General features: G+C 57.7%; 5 protein-coding genes across 5 annotated transcripts; 2 read left to right on the plus strand and 3 right to left on the minus strand.

Moving 5' to 3' along the window:
* Positions 1 to 281: 281 nt before the first annotated feature.
* CHLNCDRAFT_59023 (hypothetical protein) lies at positions 282 to 4,658 on the minus strand (the record flags this gene model as incomplete). The annotated part of the gene is made up of 12 exons (XM_005844218.1): positions 282 to 829; positions 1,013 to 1,104; positions 1,405 to 1,563; positions 1,752 to 1,939; positions 2,228 to 2,267; positions 2,482 to 2,588; positions 2,714 to 2,852; positions 2,962 to 3,053; positions 3,517 to 3,590; positions 3,722 to 3,818; positions 3,957 to 4,099; positions 4,508 to 4,658. The coding sequence occupies 11 exons, from the start codon at positions 4,656 to 4,658 to the stop codon at positions 1,074 to 1,076; spliced, it is 1,221 nt and encodes a 406-aa protein (XP_005844280.1). The 3' UTR covers positions 282 to 829; positions 1,013 to 1,073.
* Positions 4,659 to 6,144: 1,486 nt separating this feature from the next.
* On the plus strand, positions 6,145 to 7,983 carry CHLNCDRAFT_32710 (hypothetical protein). Its single transcript, XM_005844134.1, has 6 exons — positions 6,145 to 6,227; positions 6,437 to 6,481; positions 6,651 to 6,775; positions 6,848 to 7,002; positions 7,126 to 7,499; positions 7,705 to 7,983. Exons 1-6 carry the CDS (start codon positions 6,183 to 6,185, stop codon positions 7,753 to 7,755), a joined length of 795 nt encoding a protein of 264 aa, XP_005844196.1. The 5' UTR covers positions 6,145 to 6,182; the 3' UTR covers positions 7,756 to 7,983.
* Positions 7,984 to 8,492: 509 nt separating this feature from the next.
* CHLNCDRAFT_139378 (hypothetical protein) lies at positions 8,493 to 10,085 on the minus strand (the record flags this gene model as incomplete). The annotated part of the gene is made up of 7 exons (XM_005844219.1): positions 8,493 to 8,562; positions 8,661 to 8,758; positions 8,859 to 9,011; positions 9,124 to 9,424; positions 9,548 to 9,721; positions 9,818 to 9,893; positions 10,031 to 10,085. The coding sequence occupies 7 exons, from the start codon at positions 10,083 to 10,085 to the stop codon at positions 8,493 to 8,495; spliced, it is 927 nt and encodes a 308-aa protein (XP_005844281.1).
* A 1,972-nt stretch (positions 10,086 to 12,057) lies between these two features.
* On the minus strand, positions 12,058 to 12,711 carry CHLNCDRAFT_13829 (hypothetical protein; the record flags this gene model as incomplete). The annotated part of the gene is made up of 2 exons (XM_005844220.1): positions 12,058 to 12,264; positions 12,466 to 12,711. Coding segments are annotated over 2 exons (453 nt in total), but the record flags the coding sequence as incomplete, so codon positions are not given.
* Positions 12,712 to 13,576: 865 nt separating this feature from the next.
* On the plus strand, positions 13,577 to 16,391 carry CHLNCDRAFT_54697 (hypothetical protein; the record flags this gene model as incomplete). The annotated part of the gene is made up of 9 exons (XM_005844135.1): positions 13,577 to 13,641; positions 14,792 to 14,858; positions 14,948 to 15,105; positions 15,219 to 15,399; positions 15,494 to 15,559; positions 15,632 to 15,740; positions 15,869 to 15,944; positions 16,012 to 16,139; positions 16,384 to 16,391. 9 exons carry the CDS (start codon positions 13,577 to 13,579, stop codon positions 16,389 to 16,391), a joined length of 858 nt encoding a protein of 285 aa, XP_005844197.1.
* Between the last annotated feature and the right edge of the window lie 1,388 nt (positions 16,392 to 17,779).

The raw sequence follows: 17,779 nt of genomic DNA on the forward strand, positions 1-17,779 counted from the left end.
GCGGCGGCGCCGCCGCCGCCGCGCGCCGCCAGCCTGCGGCTGGGCGGCCAGCCATCCTATAAACCCTAACCCCTACACCAAACTCTGAATCAACCTAAAGCTAAGATAATGAACAGCAGGGAGACCCTAAAAACCGCCTGCCGCTGCCAGACCTAAGGCGGCGGCGCCGCCGCCGCCACCGCCGCCGCCGCGCGCCGCCAGCCTGCGGCTGGGCGGCCCAGCCATCCTAAAAACCCTAACCCCTACACCAAACTCTGAATCAACCTAAAGCTAAGATAATGAACATCAGGGAGACGTATAAACTGAATGGCGGCAACGCTGAGCTGGCGGAGCCGCTCCCGCCGCGCGGCGCGCGCGCTGCTTTTCCTCAATGTTTGGGTGTAATGCTGCTTAATTCAACCTCCCACTAGTGATACCGCACTGAAAATTGTTGAGGACACGCTTTTTGCTGCCTCCTGCCTCCCATCGGAAAACTCGGAAGGATCGGAAAACTCGGATGGCCAGGCGGCCCACAGAAAACTCGGAAAACTCGGAAAACTCGGATGGCCTCGCGGCCCTCAGAAAATCGGAAAACTCGGAAAGATCGGAAGAGTCAGAGAAAGATGCCAGCTGGCCGCCGCCGCCACGAGGCGCCGCTAGGATCTGACCCTTCTCCTAGCTCTGACAATCTGAGGTGTTTCCTTCCTAGGAAGAGGCGGGCCTCGGAACCTCGGATTTAGGGCTCTTCCTAGGAAATCCGGCCTCCTCTGGAGCTTTGTGCTCCTCCTTGCGCTCAGCCAGCAGCTGCCTGACCTGGCTGGTGTAAGGCCGGAAGCCAGACCACAGATGCCTGCGGTAGATGGGTGGGAGGCATGCTTCAAGCAGCGGTCGTAGCCCATCAAAGCTTAGATACAGCTCAATGCACCCAAACGTCGGCAAGTGGCATGTAGCACGAGTGCTCCGACCCACAGTGCCCAATGCCCGCCCCCTTTGCTGCCCCGGCAAGCAACCCCGTGCTGCCGGCCCTGCTCACCGGCGCCACACTTTGGCCAGGTTTGCCTGCATGCGTGCTATGTCCTCCTGGCTGATGGCCTTCAGTATCTCCGGCACGCGCTCCGTGTCCTTCTGCAGGAGCACAATGTAGCTCTTCATGTCTAGCAGGTTGGACCAGGTGGGCTCCACGCCATCCTGAATCAGCACAGGGATGCAGCATTGGGAGGGCACAAAACAAGAGCAAGCTTGAAAAAACCGCTGATGCACGGCGAGAGCAAGCATCGGGCAAAGCAGCAAGCCGCCTGCCACACTTGAGGACGACCTGTCGCAAAGCCTGGGGGATCCTCCAATACACCCGCACTCGACCCCCGAGCCCCACCCGCACATACACCACTGTCACTGCACACAAGTGACAACCAGCGCCAGGCACACCCATGGATAATGGCATCGTCCGTGCGAGGGGAGAAGCCATCTCCCATGAGATCAAAGCAGAAGATGGACTGCGCCACCATGGCGCTGTAAGAGTCGCTCTCTCCCTCCGGCATCCCCTGCCCGATGTGGACCTTGTGCTTGCCCCACCAGTCTGCTCGCCTGCACCGGGGGCAGCGGCGTCGGCATGCCGTGGAAGCAAGAGTTGGAGGGGGGAGCCGCAGGTTTGAGGGCAGAGACTGAGGGCAGGGGAGGGCAAACCCCAGCAGCCCTGCGCGAAGGCTGCGCGAAGGCTTAACCCACCGAACGCACGAGGCTCACCCACCCTGACTAGCTCAACGGCAGCCCACCACAATACGAGCACATACTCACGCGTTAGGTTCTCCAGCTTCTGGCGGATGCCTCTTGAAAACTTGGGGTTATGCTGCTGGGTGCGGCCCTTGAAGAAGGCCAGGATGCGGCGCTCACGGGTGGGAGCGCCCAGCATGGGGCTGGCCAGGTATTTTTGCGCGCTGTGCATGACAGGCAGCACCAGGTCCTGCGTTGGGGCAATTTATTTGGCGCGCAAAGGCATGAGAACGAGGAGTATGAATACATGGCAGGGTGGGTGGGACAGGAGGCACAGCTCGACTGCCAGAGGCAAGGTATGGAAGCGCAAACACCCGCCACGAAGGAAGTCCCCGCAATGACTCAGTTGCAAGCATGCCTCGCTGGGCGCCGTTAGTCTGCACACAGGGCATGGCGGCTAGCGCCGGCGGCCTGCCTTCTTGGGATCGTAGCAGGGGTAGTCTCCAAGCTTGTGAATGTGGCCCTCGGGCTGCCATACCGGGTGCCGCGTGTCATGCGTGTAGTTGTCTGGCCAGTAGCTGGAGACACAACAATTGCAAGGGGGTGGGAGGAGAACGCCGGGGTGGATGTGCCGCCAACACCACGCCCATCGCAGCCTAGCGCAGCAGGAGGTCGAGCTGCCCACCACGTATCTCATCACCCAAAGCACCTGGTTGACAAGCATTCAGCCCGTTGCCCTCCTGCGAGTCATCCTCGCTGCCCCCTTGAATATCATCACCTCAGCGCGCTCACCCCATGCCGCTGGCGTGCGGAAACTCGGTGTGGCCCCAGTGGGAGAGGATGATGGCGGGGCGCAGCACAGCAGGCACCCAGCAGGAGCCCTCGTCATGGAAGGAGCGCTGCCAGAAGGAGCAGAGGATGGCGGGGTGCCCATGCTTGGCAACAGGCTCTGCGCCACCCATACCTTCGCGCCAGCGTTGCAGGCGCATCTGCATCCACTTCCCTCCATTTCGCCTGCTCGCACCCTTCCACAGGCCCAGCCAGCCAGCCAACCAGCCAGCCAGCCTATGTCCGACCACCACCCACCACGATGTGGTCTCTGCCTCCGTCGCGGGTCCCAGTAGGGATAATGGGCACAGATCCAGTCGAACACCTCTATGAACCTGCTAGTAAGAGGAGAGGAAGGGGGACAGGCAGGAGTGGATCCTCTGCCGGGTACACACAGAGATGAATCTGATGGCCGGCTCCTGCGCGCCAGGTTAGTACACGCACATGTTTGCTGCCGCGTGTGTGCGCCAGGCCACGGGCCCACCGTGGAAGTAAGGGAAGTCGGTGGCGCCTGCGGAGTGCGAAGTCGGTGGCGCCTGCGGAGTGCGATGGCAAACAGAAATGTATGCAAGCCAGGAGCAAGGCAATCAGCAGGCAAGCAAGTTGGATGCTTGACAGGCAAGGATTGCTCCCAGCACCAGAACAAGCCGATTCGAGTTAAAAATCGGTGCTCAACAGGCTGCTCAACAGGCTGCATAAGCAACCAACAGAAGGCAGGGAGGAGTGCCAGGCAGGCTTTGCTGCTGAAGGCGGCATCCTCACTCAGGACTGGAAAGAGGAAGCAGCTGACGTAAGCCTGCATCAGGGCAGGAGAGGCAAGCCTAGCTGCATGACGCAGTCGCCCCAGCCGCCTGTGGCCAGGGCACCGTGGTGATATGCAGCGCAGCTGCATTGTGTGGGGGCTCGGCGACCCGAGGGCGCCGATAGGGTGATCCCCGGCATGCCCTGCTGTTGAAAGGAAGACACATAACTTTTTTTATTCAACCGCCTTCTACTCACAGGTATGTAAAAGAAGTCGGCTTCTTCGGGGTCCAGAGTGCGGTGCTCGCTCTGAAGCAGCATCTCGCGCAAGCCTGAGGGCAGGGCAGTGGCCGCGAGGAGCAAAATCAAGCGAAGTGCATGCCGATGCATGGCTGCCCACAGTAGCCCCAACCGGCTCCCTGTTGCCAGTCCCGATACCGCATCAACATCTGACCCTGCGTACCAGGCTCGGGGTTGTACAAATGCCGGTAATCGTTGAACACTGTGTTGTTGCCATCGTCGAAGAAACGGTGCACGCAGCCCTTGCGAGATACACGATACTACAACAGCCACACAATGGTGGTGCAGGGTGGGCCTGCAGCATAGCCGACAGCCTGGCTGGGCCAGCTGGCCATGAACAGTGGGCGTGAAGCGTGATTATGTGTTACTCGCGCCGGCCCCGCCCCGACATGTCTCACCTGCATCATGACTGAGTTGTAAAATGGCGGCAGCTCATAAACCAAAATGAGCGGGCGCTTTCGGGTTGCGCCTGGGTCCGGGTCGAGCGCTGCGGGCGTGTGCACGTATGGCTTGAGCCACGGCCGCTCCTTCTCTTGCATGCCTGCAGAGGTGGCAGAGCAGGTGGCGGGAGCTGAGATGTGCAAAGGGGGGTGTGGGTGGGCGAGGTGGGGGAACAGCTGCTGTCGCTTGCAGCCGGCCAAAGGAGGAGACGGTGGTGGGCGCATGCAAGTGTCCCAGCAGGGGTATGGTGGGAGCGAGGGCACAATGCGGCGCAGGCTACAGTGAACCTACTGTCGCCCGATGTGCCTGCTTACTTGCCTGGCGACCAAGGCGTGCCCGTTGTCCAATATGCACAGTCCTGACCACACCAGCCCTCGTGGCACTTGCAGAAACCCATTTGGCACTCGCCATGGCCTGCATGCATGGCGCCACGAGCAGGCAAGTCAGCGGAGGGTGCTGACAGAGCTCGCTTGCCAGTGGGTTAGCACAGCAACATGGCCCCACCCACCGTTGCACTGGTTAGGGCAGAATGCTTCCACAGGTGTCTCGCAAGGCTCGTTGTACGGCTCAAAGCCGTGCCGCCGCATCCGCTGGCTGCATGGCCGCTGCAAGGTCGATAGAACGGGGCTAGGGGCTCTGGCCTGCAAAAAGCCGGACATGGAGCAGGAAGCAAGAGCATGATGCCAGACGCTCTCCGGTCTTACTTTCGTTCTCATGCTGCAGTCGTCGCCCGTCCACTCAGCATAGACAAGCGCACCGCCGAGCAAGATATCGGCGAATAGTCCACGGGGTAGAGGTGGTGGTGAATAACACCGATGGGAACGGGAAAGAGTCCACCCCGCAGGGCAATGGCAAAAGCCCTTGATGGCATCGCACATGCCTCATGTAGCGGAGCAGAGGACAGCATTTGACGCAGGCGCAAGGCAGCGAAAAGCATGCCCATGCAACTGCGGAAATTCTCTACTTACCCACGAAGTTGCAATTCCGCAGGCATGTTTTGTTGCCTTTGGTGGTTGCTGTGCTGGGATTTCCATTTGCGCCTCGTACCCACACCAACCGCCCAGGAATGGGCAAGAGGCGGTCGGATTTCCTACCTTCCTAGCTAGGACACATTTTTTGTGCTGTGAAATCCGAGCTGGGAAAGCTGGGACAGTCCTAGCTAGGCATGAAATTTGGTTCCCAGCTCCCTAGCTTGGATGCTGGCCCCCCTCCTCCATGTCCGGCCTCATCCTAGCTGAGCCTTCCCGCCTGCGCCTCCCAGGCTTCCTAGCTGTCCCAGCCCAGGGAGCGGCGCTCCGCAGGGAGCCCTGTCCTATCCTTCCCATCCTGCCTACCTTTCCTACCCGCCGCCGGGGGGTCGGCGGAGGCAGTAGCTGGGAAAGGTAGGTAGGATGGGAAAGGTAGGATGGGGCCTGGGGGCTAACGACGGCGGCAACTGGGAAAGGTAGGTAGGATGGGAAAGCTGGGATGGGGTCCCGGGGGCTGGCGGCGGCGGCAGCTGGGAAAGGTAGGTAGGATGGGAAAGCTGGGATGGGCCCCCCGGGGCTGGCGGCGGCGGCAGCTGGGAAAGGTAGGTAAGATGGGATGGGGGCCCTGTCGGGGTTCTGCTGGGATGGGGGCCATGTCGGGGTTCTGGCGCAGGGAGTCCCGTCCTATCTTTCCCATCCTGCCTACCTTTCCTACCCTCCGCCGGGGGGCGGCGGCGGCGGCTGGGAAAGGTAGGTAGGATGGGAAAGCTGGGATGGGGCCCGGGGGCTGGCGGCGGCATGGCCCTGTCGGCATGCTGTCCTACCCTCTCCCAGCTAGGACAGAACCGCCCCTCTTGCCCATGGCTCCAACCGCCCCGTTGACACGCTCCTTGACCATTGCGGGGCCGATGGCTGCAATCGGAACCTCGGCAGTTAGGATTGTTTCCTTCCAAGCATGAGAAACTAGGCTCCCCGCCCTCTGTTTGCTGCCCGATTCACCCTGTCATTGTTTCTATGGATTCCCTACCACTAAGAACTGATTGTTATTCCAATGCGTCCACCAATTATTCAGCCTTGCACGCGAGGAAAGCAACGAATCGGAAACCCATCTCCAAGCGAAGCACGCATTTCAGCTGGCATCCAATCCCAGGCCCAGGCCGGCCCATCCGCCATTCCACGCGGCTGTGCGAGTTCTACCTGCAGCTGAATAGAAACATGCAGGCCCTGAGCGCCAAGACGGCTCTGGCCGGCACCCGCGTGGTGAGGCAGCGCTTCTTGTCCAGCGGCGCGCAGCTAGGGCGAGAATGCGCGGATGCTGGGACATTTGCAGCAGCGCAGAGGGGCGGGGCACTCCACCTACCCTCCTCTGCTATGGGTTCAGCCTTTGCGCTCGGGAGGCCTATAGGTTCGAACGGCAGGCTTACAGCTGGGGCATGGTTAGTAATGAACAGATTTGCTCGTGGGCGCAGGTGGCCAAGAGCACCAGCCGCAGCAGCGCCCGCGCGGGCAACGTGGTGAGCCTGCTGAACTGCTCAACAACGGGTTGCGCTCGGGCGGAGACTGCTTGGTGGTAGTGGATATGTATCCACACAGCTTGGCCTCTCGTCAGATCACCGCCACAGTGCTGCCATTATCTTCCCGAGGGGCCTGTGGTGGCTTTCTAACGCCCTTGCTATGCCGCAGGTGGTGCGCGCTGAGCGCTCGCTGTGGGCCCCTGGCGTTGCTTCCCCCAAGTACCTGGATGGCAACCTTGCTGGCGACTATGGCTTTGACCCCATGGGCCTGGGCGCCAACCCGGAGCGCCTGACGTAAGCAAAGCTATGTGTATCGTGGTCTTCCAAGAGTTCTGCATCGACCCCACTGTCACCTGCTTGCTGCAGCTGGTACCGTCAGGCGGAGCTGCAGAACGCGCGCTGGGCGATGCTGGGTGTGGCCGGCATCCTGGGCCAGGAGATCATCAACCCCGAGCAGTGGTGGTACAGCGCCGGCATGCCCGAGAACCTGCCTTCCTTTGACGGCAACAAGGTCAACATGGGTGAGTGCAGCGCACGGCTCTGTGGCAAGGCTGGCTCGTGGAATAGCAGATGAGCTCCTCAGCCACATAACGCACTCCTTGCCCTGCGTAGCCCCAGTCGTTTCCCGCACTGAAACCCTGCAGGCGGCATCCTTGCTTGGGAGTTCCTGCTCATGCACTTTGTGGAGGTGCGCCGGTGGCAGGACATCCGCAAGAAGGACTCGGTGAACGCCGACCCCTTCAACCCCAACCTCAAGGTGCCCAACCCCGAGATGGGCTACCCCGGCGGCCCCTTCGACCCCTTGGGCTTCAGCAAGGGCAACTTCAAGGAGGTGCAGACCAAGGAGATCAAGAATGGCCGCCTCGCCATGGTCGCCTTTGTGGCCTTCACCATCCAGGCGCAGGCAACCGGCAAGGGCCCGCTCGCCAACCTGACCGACCACCTGGCCTCGCCTTTCAGCAACAACGTCGGCGCCAACATCGGCCACTGCATGGTGCCCACCTCCGTGGATGTGCAGGCAAGCTGCCTGCCGCGCTGCTTGCTCTAGTGTGGCAGACAATTTCTCTCTTCAACCTGTGTTCCATGTGCAGCCGTCCTGGCATTTCCTGGCTTTGAACGCTTTGCGGACCGGCATTTGATCATCGCACCAGGCGGCTGACAACGCATGTGCTACTTTTCCAATCCTGTGAAATGAGCCCTTTGCTCTCTTCCCTCTGCTGCAGGGCCTCACCATCCCCCTGTCGTGCCTTTGGCCCGGGCAGCAGATGGTGTGAAAAAGTATCAGCCTCCCTCCTACCTGCCACCAGCAGGCCTGGGAGCACAACGCTGCTGTACCACTGAGCTAGGTTTTTCTTGCTGGCCTGGTCTTTGCTGCTTGCAACACACAAGGATCTGCGGGGTGCAGTGCAGCAACCCTGCTGAGGAGCCTTGTGCCATTCGTCCAGCACCTGAGAAGAGCAATCACTCCAGTAATGCCCACTGTAACGGTTTGAAATCACACGGCGTAAGCAGTGGTTGTGATGGTTTTTAGGTTTGGAAGGTATGTGCAAGAGGGGCGTGGGGCAATCAAAATCCACCTCGCTCTCTTGCCAAAGCCCATCCAGCGCACGAGCTGCGGGCCTGGTTGGACGGGGGCCAGGCTAAGCCCTGATGCGGTGACGGGGGATGGGTGGACATGAAGGGTGCTGGTCAGCTGGTCTGCTTTTAAAGGTAGCGGAGTTTTGCCCCTATTCATCTTCGTCCTCCCGTCCATTCATTGGTCGTGCCTTATGGAGAATAGTCAGACCCTCCACACTCCGTGCTGGATGGCTGGACATCCCGTGTTGCGCACAGCACACCACACCTTGATTCCTGTCTTCCTGTGCCAGACAGGTACAGGCGACAGTGCAACTGCTTAACCTCACCCTGCCGGGCAAAATTGACAAGATTGAAGGAGCAAGATTGAAGGAGATGGGAAGGGAGCGACTTCGGCTGAGGCAGGGATGACAAGCGGCGGGTGGGAGGCGCCCTTTCAGAGTTTGTCAAAAAATGGAAAGAACAGGCTCAAAGGAATGGCACCGCCGTTGTAATGCGTAGAATACCTGCACACACACAGGGCCCGTTGGAGGGAGCAACTTGAGTAGCATGAAAAAAGGGCTCGAGAACAGCAGCGATCACGATGCACGGCTGCCACACGTACCTGCCCAGCCACTGGCGTTCCAAGATGATGAAGGCTGTGAAGGTGGACACCGAGTTGCCGGTGAACTTCTCAGCCTCCAGCCCGAGGTAGTAATCCACCTGGTTCCAAAGAAAGAGGGAGGTATGCATGGAGTAGGGGCAAACTCTGTACAAGCAGCCAAGCCAAGAGATGCAAATGCATACATCCCGTCCTGCGCACCAGCGCGCTTTCTTCTCTCGTCAGCTCCTCGCCGAGATTCACAAGCTCATTGCCCAGCACCACACTGTACTTGCTAGACTTGATGGACTCCAAAGCGGTCTCAAGCGCTTCAGGCACAGCATCAGGGAAGGAGGTAACCACGACTACAGGGACCTGCATGCAACAGCCCCACACTTGTGGTCAGGGTGAAGGGGATATCCCATGTGTCCTGCACTGACTGAAATAAAGGCCGCAACAGTGGCAGGCTGTTGGAGAATGCTCAAACCTGTGTCTGGAAGCCGTGCAGCTGCAGCTGCTTGCCAACAGTGTCGGTGTTATTCATGCAGTTGTCCCGCCCCACTTCCGGCTTCTGCCACCACTTGCAAAGCGCAAACCAATCTTTCTCAACTCGGAGGTGGATCAAGTTGTACACCGCTGCTCCTGATTTGGACTCGATTTGCTGCCGCCTGGCCGCAATCAAAGAGCGGAAGCGCTCTGATGGGAGCAGGCCCTCTGCTGCCGCCTGCAGGAGCTCTTGATGCTGCTTCATCAGAGCTGCCGGTAACCGGAATGCTGGGCACGCAATCCTGCAGGCAGCAGTGCAGTGCAGGGTGACTTTGACGCTGTGATTTGAGCAAAGACTGCCGATCTGGTGGCAAGCATGCGAAGCGGACAGGGCATACGAGCGGCAGATGGAGGCTCCAACACACTTGATGTGCTGGTGTGAGCGCTGCTTGCGCAGGTAGGTCACAAGAGCGGTGGGTCGTGACTGGCTATCGTATGCCTTGATCGGAATGCGTATGGCACCAGGCGCTTTCCCCGCCACGACCTTGACCCCATGGGGAGCAACCGCTGCTGCAAACTCCCGCTCATCAAACCACGACCTGCAGAAATGCGCAAGGGTGCCGTTGGTTCAGGCATCGCGGCAGCATGTTGCAATGCCATGGGTGCGGCATATAGCAAAGCCACAAGCAACCGACCCAAATGGCACGGTGTCAGCTTGGTTGGCCGTAACCATCTCGATGCCATCTGGCTGTATTCCATTCAGGAGAAAGTCTGGCAACACAACAGCACGATCAGCCTCTGCCGCAAGCACCAGCCCTGTAGCGCCAAAGTGTGATGTGCATTCTTGAGGCGATGGTGCGGCGCATGCAAGGCCGCAGCAGAACTCAGCTGCCACCTGCATATGCTACCTGTCAGCAGAGCAATGCGCTGGTTGGTGAAGCCGTTGCAGACTTCAAACTCCATAGTGCAAGAATCGTGTGCTGGGGTCAGTACTACATTGCCGTGGCGGGCCTGTGTGGTGCGAATGCGGTGGGATGCTGTCGGCCTGATTTGTTGGTGCCTCCCCCACATAATTAGTAGCATGACGCCGCAGGCCGCAGCCAGGAGCCCCGACCGAAACTGCAGGAGGCAGGGGTCGCAGGGCCTCTCATAGCGGCCTGGCACACGAGTCTTCAATGTACCACACATTGACTATGCCAGTGCTAGCCGTCCCTCACCTTGAGGTGCGCCCTATCTGAAAATGTGCCTGCCAAGCTACAGCGGCCCAACCTGTAGCGAGAAGCAACCAATCATAACGTGACTATCATCTGAAGGGGGACTGGGAGGCACAAGCCCAGGATTGGTCTGACGCCAGCCAGCCGCCCTGCTGGCTGGCGGGTGGCCGGGGAGGGCGGTTGGTGCGCCGCATCTTGCGCTGGCGCCGGCACCTGGCACTCATCACAGCAGCCCGATCTGAGGCATCACCGGCTTTTCACCAGTTCATGCAAGAATGGTTGAACACCACAACAGTTTAAAGCAGATTCCACGACTGCCGTTCGTTTGTTTGCCCAATCGCGAGCTCTGAAGCTGTCCCCGTTCAAATGCATCAAATAACCACGCCCACGCGCAAGTCGAATGTACAGCTGTACTTCGCCAGCGGACGCACGATTGCTTTTTTAATTCGCGGGAACGCCACCCGGGCGTCGCGACGCTTGGGAGCGTGTCACGTCGGCGCGACAGATCAATGTCTCGGTTTGTTTCCCGAAAAGGAAGGCTACCGACGGGCCTGGTACAGGCGGCAGGAGTCGTGGCCTTGTTGTCCGTGGCGGTGAGTTTTGTGAAATTGCTTCGATGCCATACGCAAGTTGGGCCCATACTGATGCAGTATTAGTATTATGACAAGTGTGTCAAACACAACTCGCAGCTTTTAGTTTTGAACTTTTTGAACCTTCTGCACTTCATGCATTACAAAATGGAGAAACCCGTGAAGTAAGCATGAGCTGAACGGTCGCAGGCACGGACTATGCAGCATGTACCAACGCATTTTACAGGCGTTATTATATTAATGGGCTCAAGCATCAAACGATGCCCCTGCAGGTTGCAACTAGCAAGCCTGCCCATGCGACTGGGGTCGTGGATCATGCTGATCGGTAACTCTCCTGCTACGCCTGCCACCGAGCAGCCCAGCAATCCTGGACTGGCAAGTACTGACAGCAGCGACGGCATTGACACGTCAGGCGGTCCTTCCATGGATCTTTTTAAGCTGCCAACCCTCACCAACATGTTAGCTGACTACCCAGAAGAAAATAGTTGGACAGCCAGGCCTGCTGGTGCTGCAGCAGATGGACCAAATGGTGCGCAACAAGCAGAGCTTTGAAATGAGTGCAACAACGATCACCTGTGCGAGACCTTGAGCCTGTTCACTGTGTCTGACAATAGACAATGCATATCACAATACATTTTATTTGTGCTGGTGAGAGTATGTCAGCACTTCTGCCTTTGTTTTGGAGCTTCCTCACAAGATAAGAGGCACCTCACAAGATAAGAGGTGGTGCATAATGGATGTTAGATGGGAAGCAAAAAACAAGAAATTCAATTGGGCATGCACGAGGGCTGCTCAAACAGAGAGCGCGTTCCATGAAGCATGGACAGGTACAAAAATCACATGAACCTGCATAGGCTGGGTATGCTTCCAAGTATCGTTGCCTCGCCCTACAAAAAAAAAAGAAGCCTTCCAGCAAGAGTTATGCTGGAATGTATGATTTTGGGGAGCAAGTGGTGCCTTCCCACTCACCACTTTTTCTGTTAACCCGCTGTGCTGCACAGTTTGGATGTCATGTCTGCTGCGCCCGGTGGCTCCTGCCCTTTGCAATGCTAGGAAACAGCTTTTATTGGATGCACAATCCACAGGGCGGGTTCCATGATTGTTCACGGAATGTGGGTTGGCGCCCACTCGCAGCAAAGCTTCCACGCACGTCAGGTGGCCTTCCATTGCCGCACAATGCAGGGGTCGGGCACCATCATCGCGTGCCGCTTCAATGTTGGCGCCGGCCCGCAGCAGAGCCTCAACGCACTCCTGGTGGCCAGTCGATGCTGCCCAGTGCAGGGCTCGCATGCCGCCCTTCTCTGGTGCATCAATGTTGGCGCCGGCCCGCAGCAGAGTCTCCACACATGCCGTGTGGCCGTACATGGCTGCGCACATCAGGGGTCGATCACCGTCTTCGCGTGCCGCCTCAATGTTGACGCCGGCCCGCAGCAGCACCTCGACGCATGCCGTGTGGCCAAGGCCTGCCGCCACATGCAGTGCTCGCTGGCCGCATGGAGTGCGTGCCGCCTCGATGTTGGCGCCCGCCTGCACCAAAACCTCGACACACGCCGAGTGCCCAGCGTGAGTTGCCCATGTCAAAGGTGTATCGTTATCTTGGTCTGGTGCTTCAATATCAGCGCCAGCCTTCAGAAGAGCCAATACGCACACCACTTGGCCAGACAAAGCCGCACAATGTAGAGCTTGGGCGCCATTTGGACCAACTTCTGCTACGTTTGCTCCCGCTTGCAGAAGAGCGTGCACGCATGCCGCGTGGCCCCCGTGCGCTGCTTCATGGAGTGGAGATGCTGCCCGGCTGCCCTTTTGATCGAAGTTAGGATCATGCCGAAGAATCGCTGACAACAAGGGACTGTTGCTTTGGCTGTTGGCTGCCGCTTCTACATTACTGCCGCTCTTCAGGAGGGCCTCGAGACATGCCAGGTGGCCCACCGCCGCCGCCGATTTGATGCCCTGGGCCGTGCACTCGGCGCACAAACCCTCACGTCTGCTCAGGTCGTGCTGCGGCGAGTCCTTGCGAGGCGAGTGAAGCATTTTAGGAGGCTGCCCGGCCGCAGTGCAGACAGCTCGTGCCGGTACAATGAAGTACCGAGTGCTGGCGCGGCGTGCACTCTTGCCTTGATGGTATCATATATTTATCATCGTCGGCCAATGTGTCCACACATGCCCCTCGGCCTGCCATCGACGTGACTCTTTCGCCATGCAGCAACTGCATAGAAAGCGGGGGGAGGCGGCCGCCGATGCGCCGAATCCAGGAGCAGCTGAACCACGCCATCGTCGCCGCGGCTCAGCTGCTGCGAGCTGGCGCTGGCTGCTGTTGTCGCTGGTGTTGGCCCTGGCCATCGTAGCTCTGCATCTGGGCCACTTGCGTACCCAAAGGATGCGGCCCATGCAGGCGCACCAGGGACGGGCGGGGGTTTTGGATAAGAGCGCGCTGCCTACTGGCACCAGAGTTGGCCCACCCCACATCAGGACGTTGTCCTTTGATGTGTGCGGCGGGTTTGCCCTGCAGCGTATTGCCCTGGTGTCAGGTGAGGCACCCACAACTGAGCGTACAGGGTTGTGGAGGTGCAGTCCTCTGTGTTTTGACACACCTTAACCACCTGCATGTTCGAATGCAGGTGTTGTGCTTGCCATGGAGCTCAACCGAACCATGGTGCTGCCACGCCTGCTACTAAACGGCAGACAACGAACCGATGCTAGGAGAATACCGTTCAGGTGGGTAAGGGGCTGCCGATTTTTGTGCATTTCAGCTGGCGCTCTCTACCACCGACAATGAAGTTGCGAACTGATTCTTTTGCTATGCAGCGAGATGTACAATCTGGAGCAGTTTCGTGAACGCATGCAATCCCTGGGTGTGCCCACGGCAGTGGAGCAACCAGCCGGTACGGCTTCCTTGCACCTGAGCATGGATTATGATTTCATGGCCCTGCTTCGCATCACCCATGCCTCCACACAGCACCTCAGGTGAGTCCATGCTCATTTGAGGTGTGGCCCTAGCTTGTGTTTCACCACAAATATTCCGGAAGTTGTTATGCCCACACGTGTGCGCTGCTTGCCATATTGCAGGGTTGACTGCCCTGCACTCCAATTGCCAGCCGACTTGATGGTTACGCACGAGGGTCTGGTATTCGCGGCCATGGATGCCTTGCAGCCATCGAATCGGTTGTTAGACGTCATTCACATGTGCGCCTTTCCCCCCAGAAACACGTCAGCAGTACGTCCTGCTGCTCCATCGAGAGCGTTAGAGAGCAGTTGTGGCATGCCAAGTTGGGTAGCCTGCTGCTGATGCAGGGCAGAGGACCATTTGCATCAAGGCTCAACTGCATTCAACGCCTACAATGTCCTGCATCTGAGGGCAGAGGACGACTGGATTGCTTACTGCACTCGCTGGGAAAGTGCAGATGATGGTGAGCAACAGTTGGCGTTTCAATTGTTTGTCTGGGGCTGTACGAATCAGATCCCCCACCTACCGCAGGCGTACTCCGGGATAACTGCATGAACAATACGGACGCGATCGGGGAACACCTTGAACTGCATCGAGTTGACACCAAGGTTCGCAGTTTGTATATAGTAGTTCCATCATGAAAGACACAGACATTGTCCTTAAATGTCTGTGGTTGTTCATCCTGTCACGCACATGTGCTCTCATTGCAGCTACACTCTTTCCGTGTTCAACTGCCGTTGCAGAACCCTTTACTTCTGGTGATGAATTGGAACCAAGCTAATGGCAGCCTTGTCGGGCGAGCGCTCAAGAGCCTGAAACGCCACAGGCTAGTTGGAGAGGGCTACCATATATAGTCTCATGTGCGGAAGTGTTCCTGTATTCAGGCATGTTCCTGTGCTGCCTGTCCTTCCATTTTCCCAGGTACCCAGTGGTGCTGCAGCATGACATTCGGGAGCTCCCTGTGTCGACACGGGAAGAGGCAGCTCTGGTAGGCGGTTGCTTTAGATCGATTGTGTAGTTTGGATCGATTGTTGTGTTGCATTTGTTATTTGCTTTGCTTACGCTTTGGGCCTCCAGGTCGATTACTATCTGTCTCTCGGCTGCCAGCAGTTTGTGGGCAACAGCGTATCTGTGTTCAGCGCGCTGCTCATCATGGAGCGTTGGCATGCGGGGCGGTTTGCCACTTATTACAATGGCGGCAACATCCCGCTGGAGGCCTTCATGCCGCTGTACCAGTGAGTCGTGCGAGCCCAATGCTCAGCAGGCATCGCAATTGCAGGCACCTTTCGCCAGCCACATTGCTGCCTGACAAACTGCCGACGCTGGACTGTCCCACACCACACCACAGGATGCCCTGGGTGTTCACGTACAACGATTGGTCGGCGGGCACCGAATACGATTACATGGTGAAGGCGGCCGTGACCTCTGGCATCGAGGTGGCCCGCATGAAGCCGTACTGCATGTACAGCGGCAGCACGTCGGCGGAGATGTACCAATGGTTCCTCAGCAAAGGAGTCACCATCATCCAGGTCGGTGCTTGTGGGGCCCTTTGCGGACAGCCCACATTGCATCATAATGCTGCACTTCTTGCCATCACTGGCTGTGCAACGCTGACAACTGCAGCACACGCCAGCTTGGAAGGATGCCTTGGCACAGGAGGGTGCACGCAACCGGGAGTTCAACATCAAGGTGAAACCACACCAGCATCCTCTTAAAGAAACTAGGGTTCTTTTTCATTTGACCTGCACCATGCTACTGCAGACAAGGTCTCACTTGTACAAGAGTGACGGCGCGCTCGTGGGCACCTACCAACGCATCGACATCCCCATCCTGCGCCAGTTTGACCAGTACAACTATGCGCTGTTCACGGGTGCGCAGCTTGTGGGGGCAGGGGGGCAGGGCGCAGCAGTTAGCCGGTGCAGCTGCTCGTGTGAATGTGGCATGCTCCTGTAACAACGCTCTCTGCCTCACAGTGCTCCGTCCTGGCCTCTGCTGCAGACTGTGATGTGTTCTTCCGCCAGCAGATGAAGCTGATTGACTGGGGCACGCCACTGCCATCAGCACTGGGCATGGGGTGAGCTGCGCGAATGCCAGGAGCGTAATATTGCCTGTTGAGTCCGTTATACATGAACCGAATGCAGCTATGAGATGGACGACAATTTTCCCTACAATGCCGGAATCATGCTGATGAACATGGGCTACATGCGTAAGACCAACCAGGCCTTCATTGACTGGATCTTTGCACAAAAGAATGGATTATACTATGAGGGTGGGCACAAACATAGAGCTGTCAGGCAAATATGTCCCCGTGCTGTAAAGCTGTCATGCATTTTGATTGTGCAACATGCAAACACTTACAGGTTATGGCGCTGTTGACCAGGGTGCCTTCAACCAGTTCTACGAGAAAGTAATCCGGGGCAAGCCCATCAGCAAGGCGAGGCTCTTGCATGACGTTCTGTTTGCCTCCCCCCAGTCCCCCCGACACTGGCTCCGTCCTGCTTACTTGGGTGCAGAACTTTAACGCCATGATTTACCACCCATTCCGCAAGTCTGCGCGAATCGTGCACATGCATGGGTGGGGTTGCACTTCACATATTATTTTTTCCTGTTGGTGCCTTGACCTTCAATTAGTTTATTTTCTGTGATGATTCCATGCTGCAGGCCCAAGCCCAACCATTATTTGGAGTGGTTGCTTACTGGGACATGTGCATTTCGCAACATGTGTGAACTGGTGAGTGGGAAATACCTTGGCAGCTGAACAAGGCCAACGCAGTCTCACATGTTGCTCTGCCTCATGAGATCTCTTAGATTCGTGTTCCTGCAGGGCTTTCGTTTCGGTCTTTGCCAGTATGTTGCAGAGTATGTTCGATTTGCGCCTGACTGGGATGTGGCAGCCAAACTGCATAAGCTCTGCAATCATTTGCGGACAGGGATTTGGCATTTGCAACGATAAACTGTTCTTCATGTATCCGGCATTTGTTTTCTTGTTGTTCTTGCCGCTCTTGGTTGGCTTGCCGAGAAAGCACATGGCTTCCTGTTAGAACAGGCTAAAGCCTGCCCCTCGAATCAGTGCGTCCTCCAGCTCCTCCCATCTTCTCATCTGTGTCGTTCAGGTTCTAATCTGTGAACAGCTCCCTGCGGTGCGAGACAGACGAGTGGAGGGAAAGCAGGGCAGGCAAGGACGGTCAACACAAAGTTACAGCCAACAGCTGGCCAGCTGTGCACCGAGCTGGCGACGTGAGGGTCGTGGAAGTAAATCACGGATCACAGAAACCGACCCCCAGCTTCTCCTGCGTTGTGCTGGTGCTCTGTGTCTGTTGCCCGTCGCGCTTTGCGGGGGTGCTGGTAACTCGCCACGCAAGTCACGTTGAACACCTAATGTGCTCATTGCTCCCAAAGGATGCATTGTCCACAGTGAACAAGGGCGCTGACAGCTCAGCCGCCTCCTCCTCGCCTTCTGCCTCCAGCGGCAGCCACATCAGGGCTGGGAGGCGAGCGATCCAGGAATGTCCCGTCCCAACTGCGGCTCCAGACACTCTGCAGTGGCTGGAGAAGACGCATTTTCAGGTCACACTGACGTCTGCACTTTTCATGCATATTTGGGAAGAATGGGCGGCCAAGATGCATGAGCATCCGGCACTTGTGCAACAAACTGACCACAATACATGGAGGAATGGAAGCTTTCTCTCCGGCACTCTGGCCAAATTGACTGCAACAGTGTGTAATTCACTGCCTGGCATGGTTGGCTCTTGAACCGTGATTCGAGAGTATTGGCGAGCTGGGTCTCTCTCTCTCTCTCCCCTCTCTATCTGTCAGTCGCTGCTGGGGGGACTTTTCAACTAACAAATAGCAAATACAAAACAAAACAAAACTGCAATACAAGTCCATTGTGTTCATTCAAGAATGTGT

The sequence above is a fragment of the Chlorella variabilis genome (assembly GCF_000147415.1).
Source record: "Chlorella variabilis unplaced genomic scaffold CHLNCscaffold_24, whole genome shotgun sequence".
Classification (NCBI taxonomy): domain Eukaryota; kingdom Viridiplantae; phylum Chlorophyta; class Trebouxiophyceae; order Chlorellales; family Chlorellaceae; genus Chlorella; species Chlorella variabilis.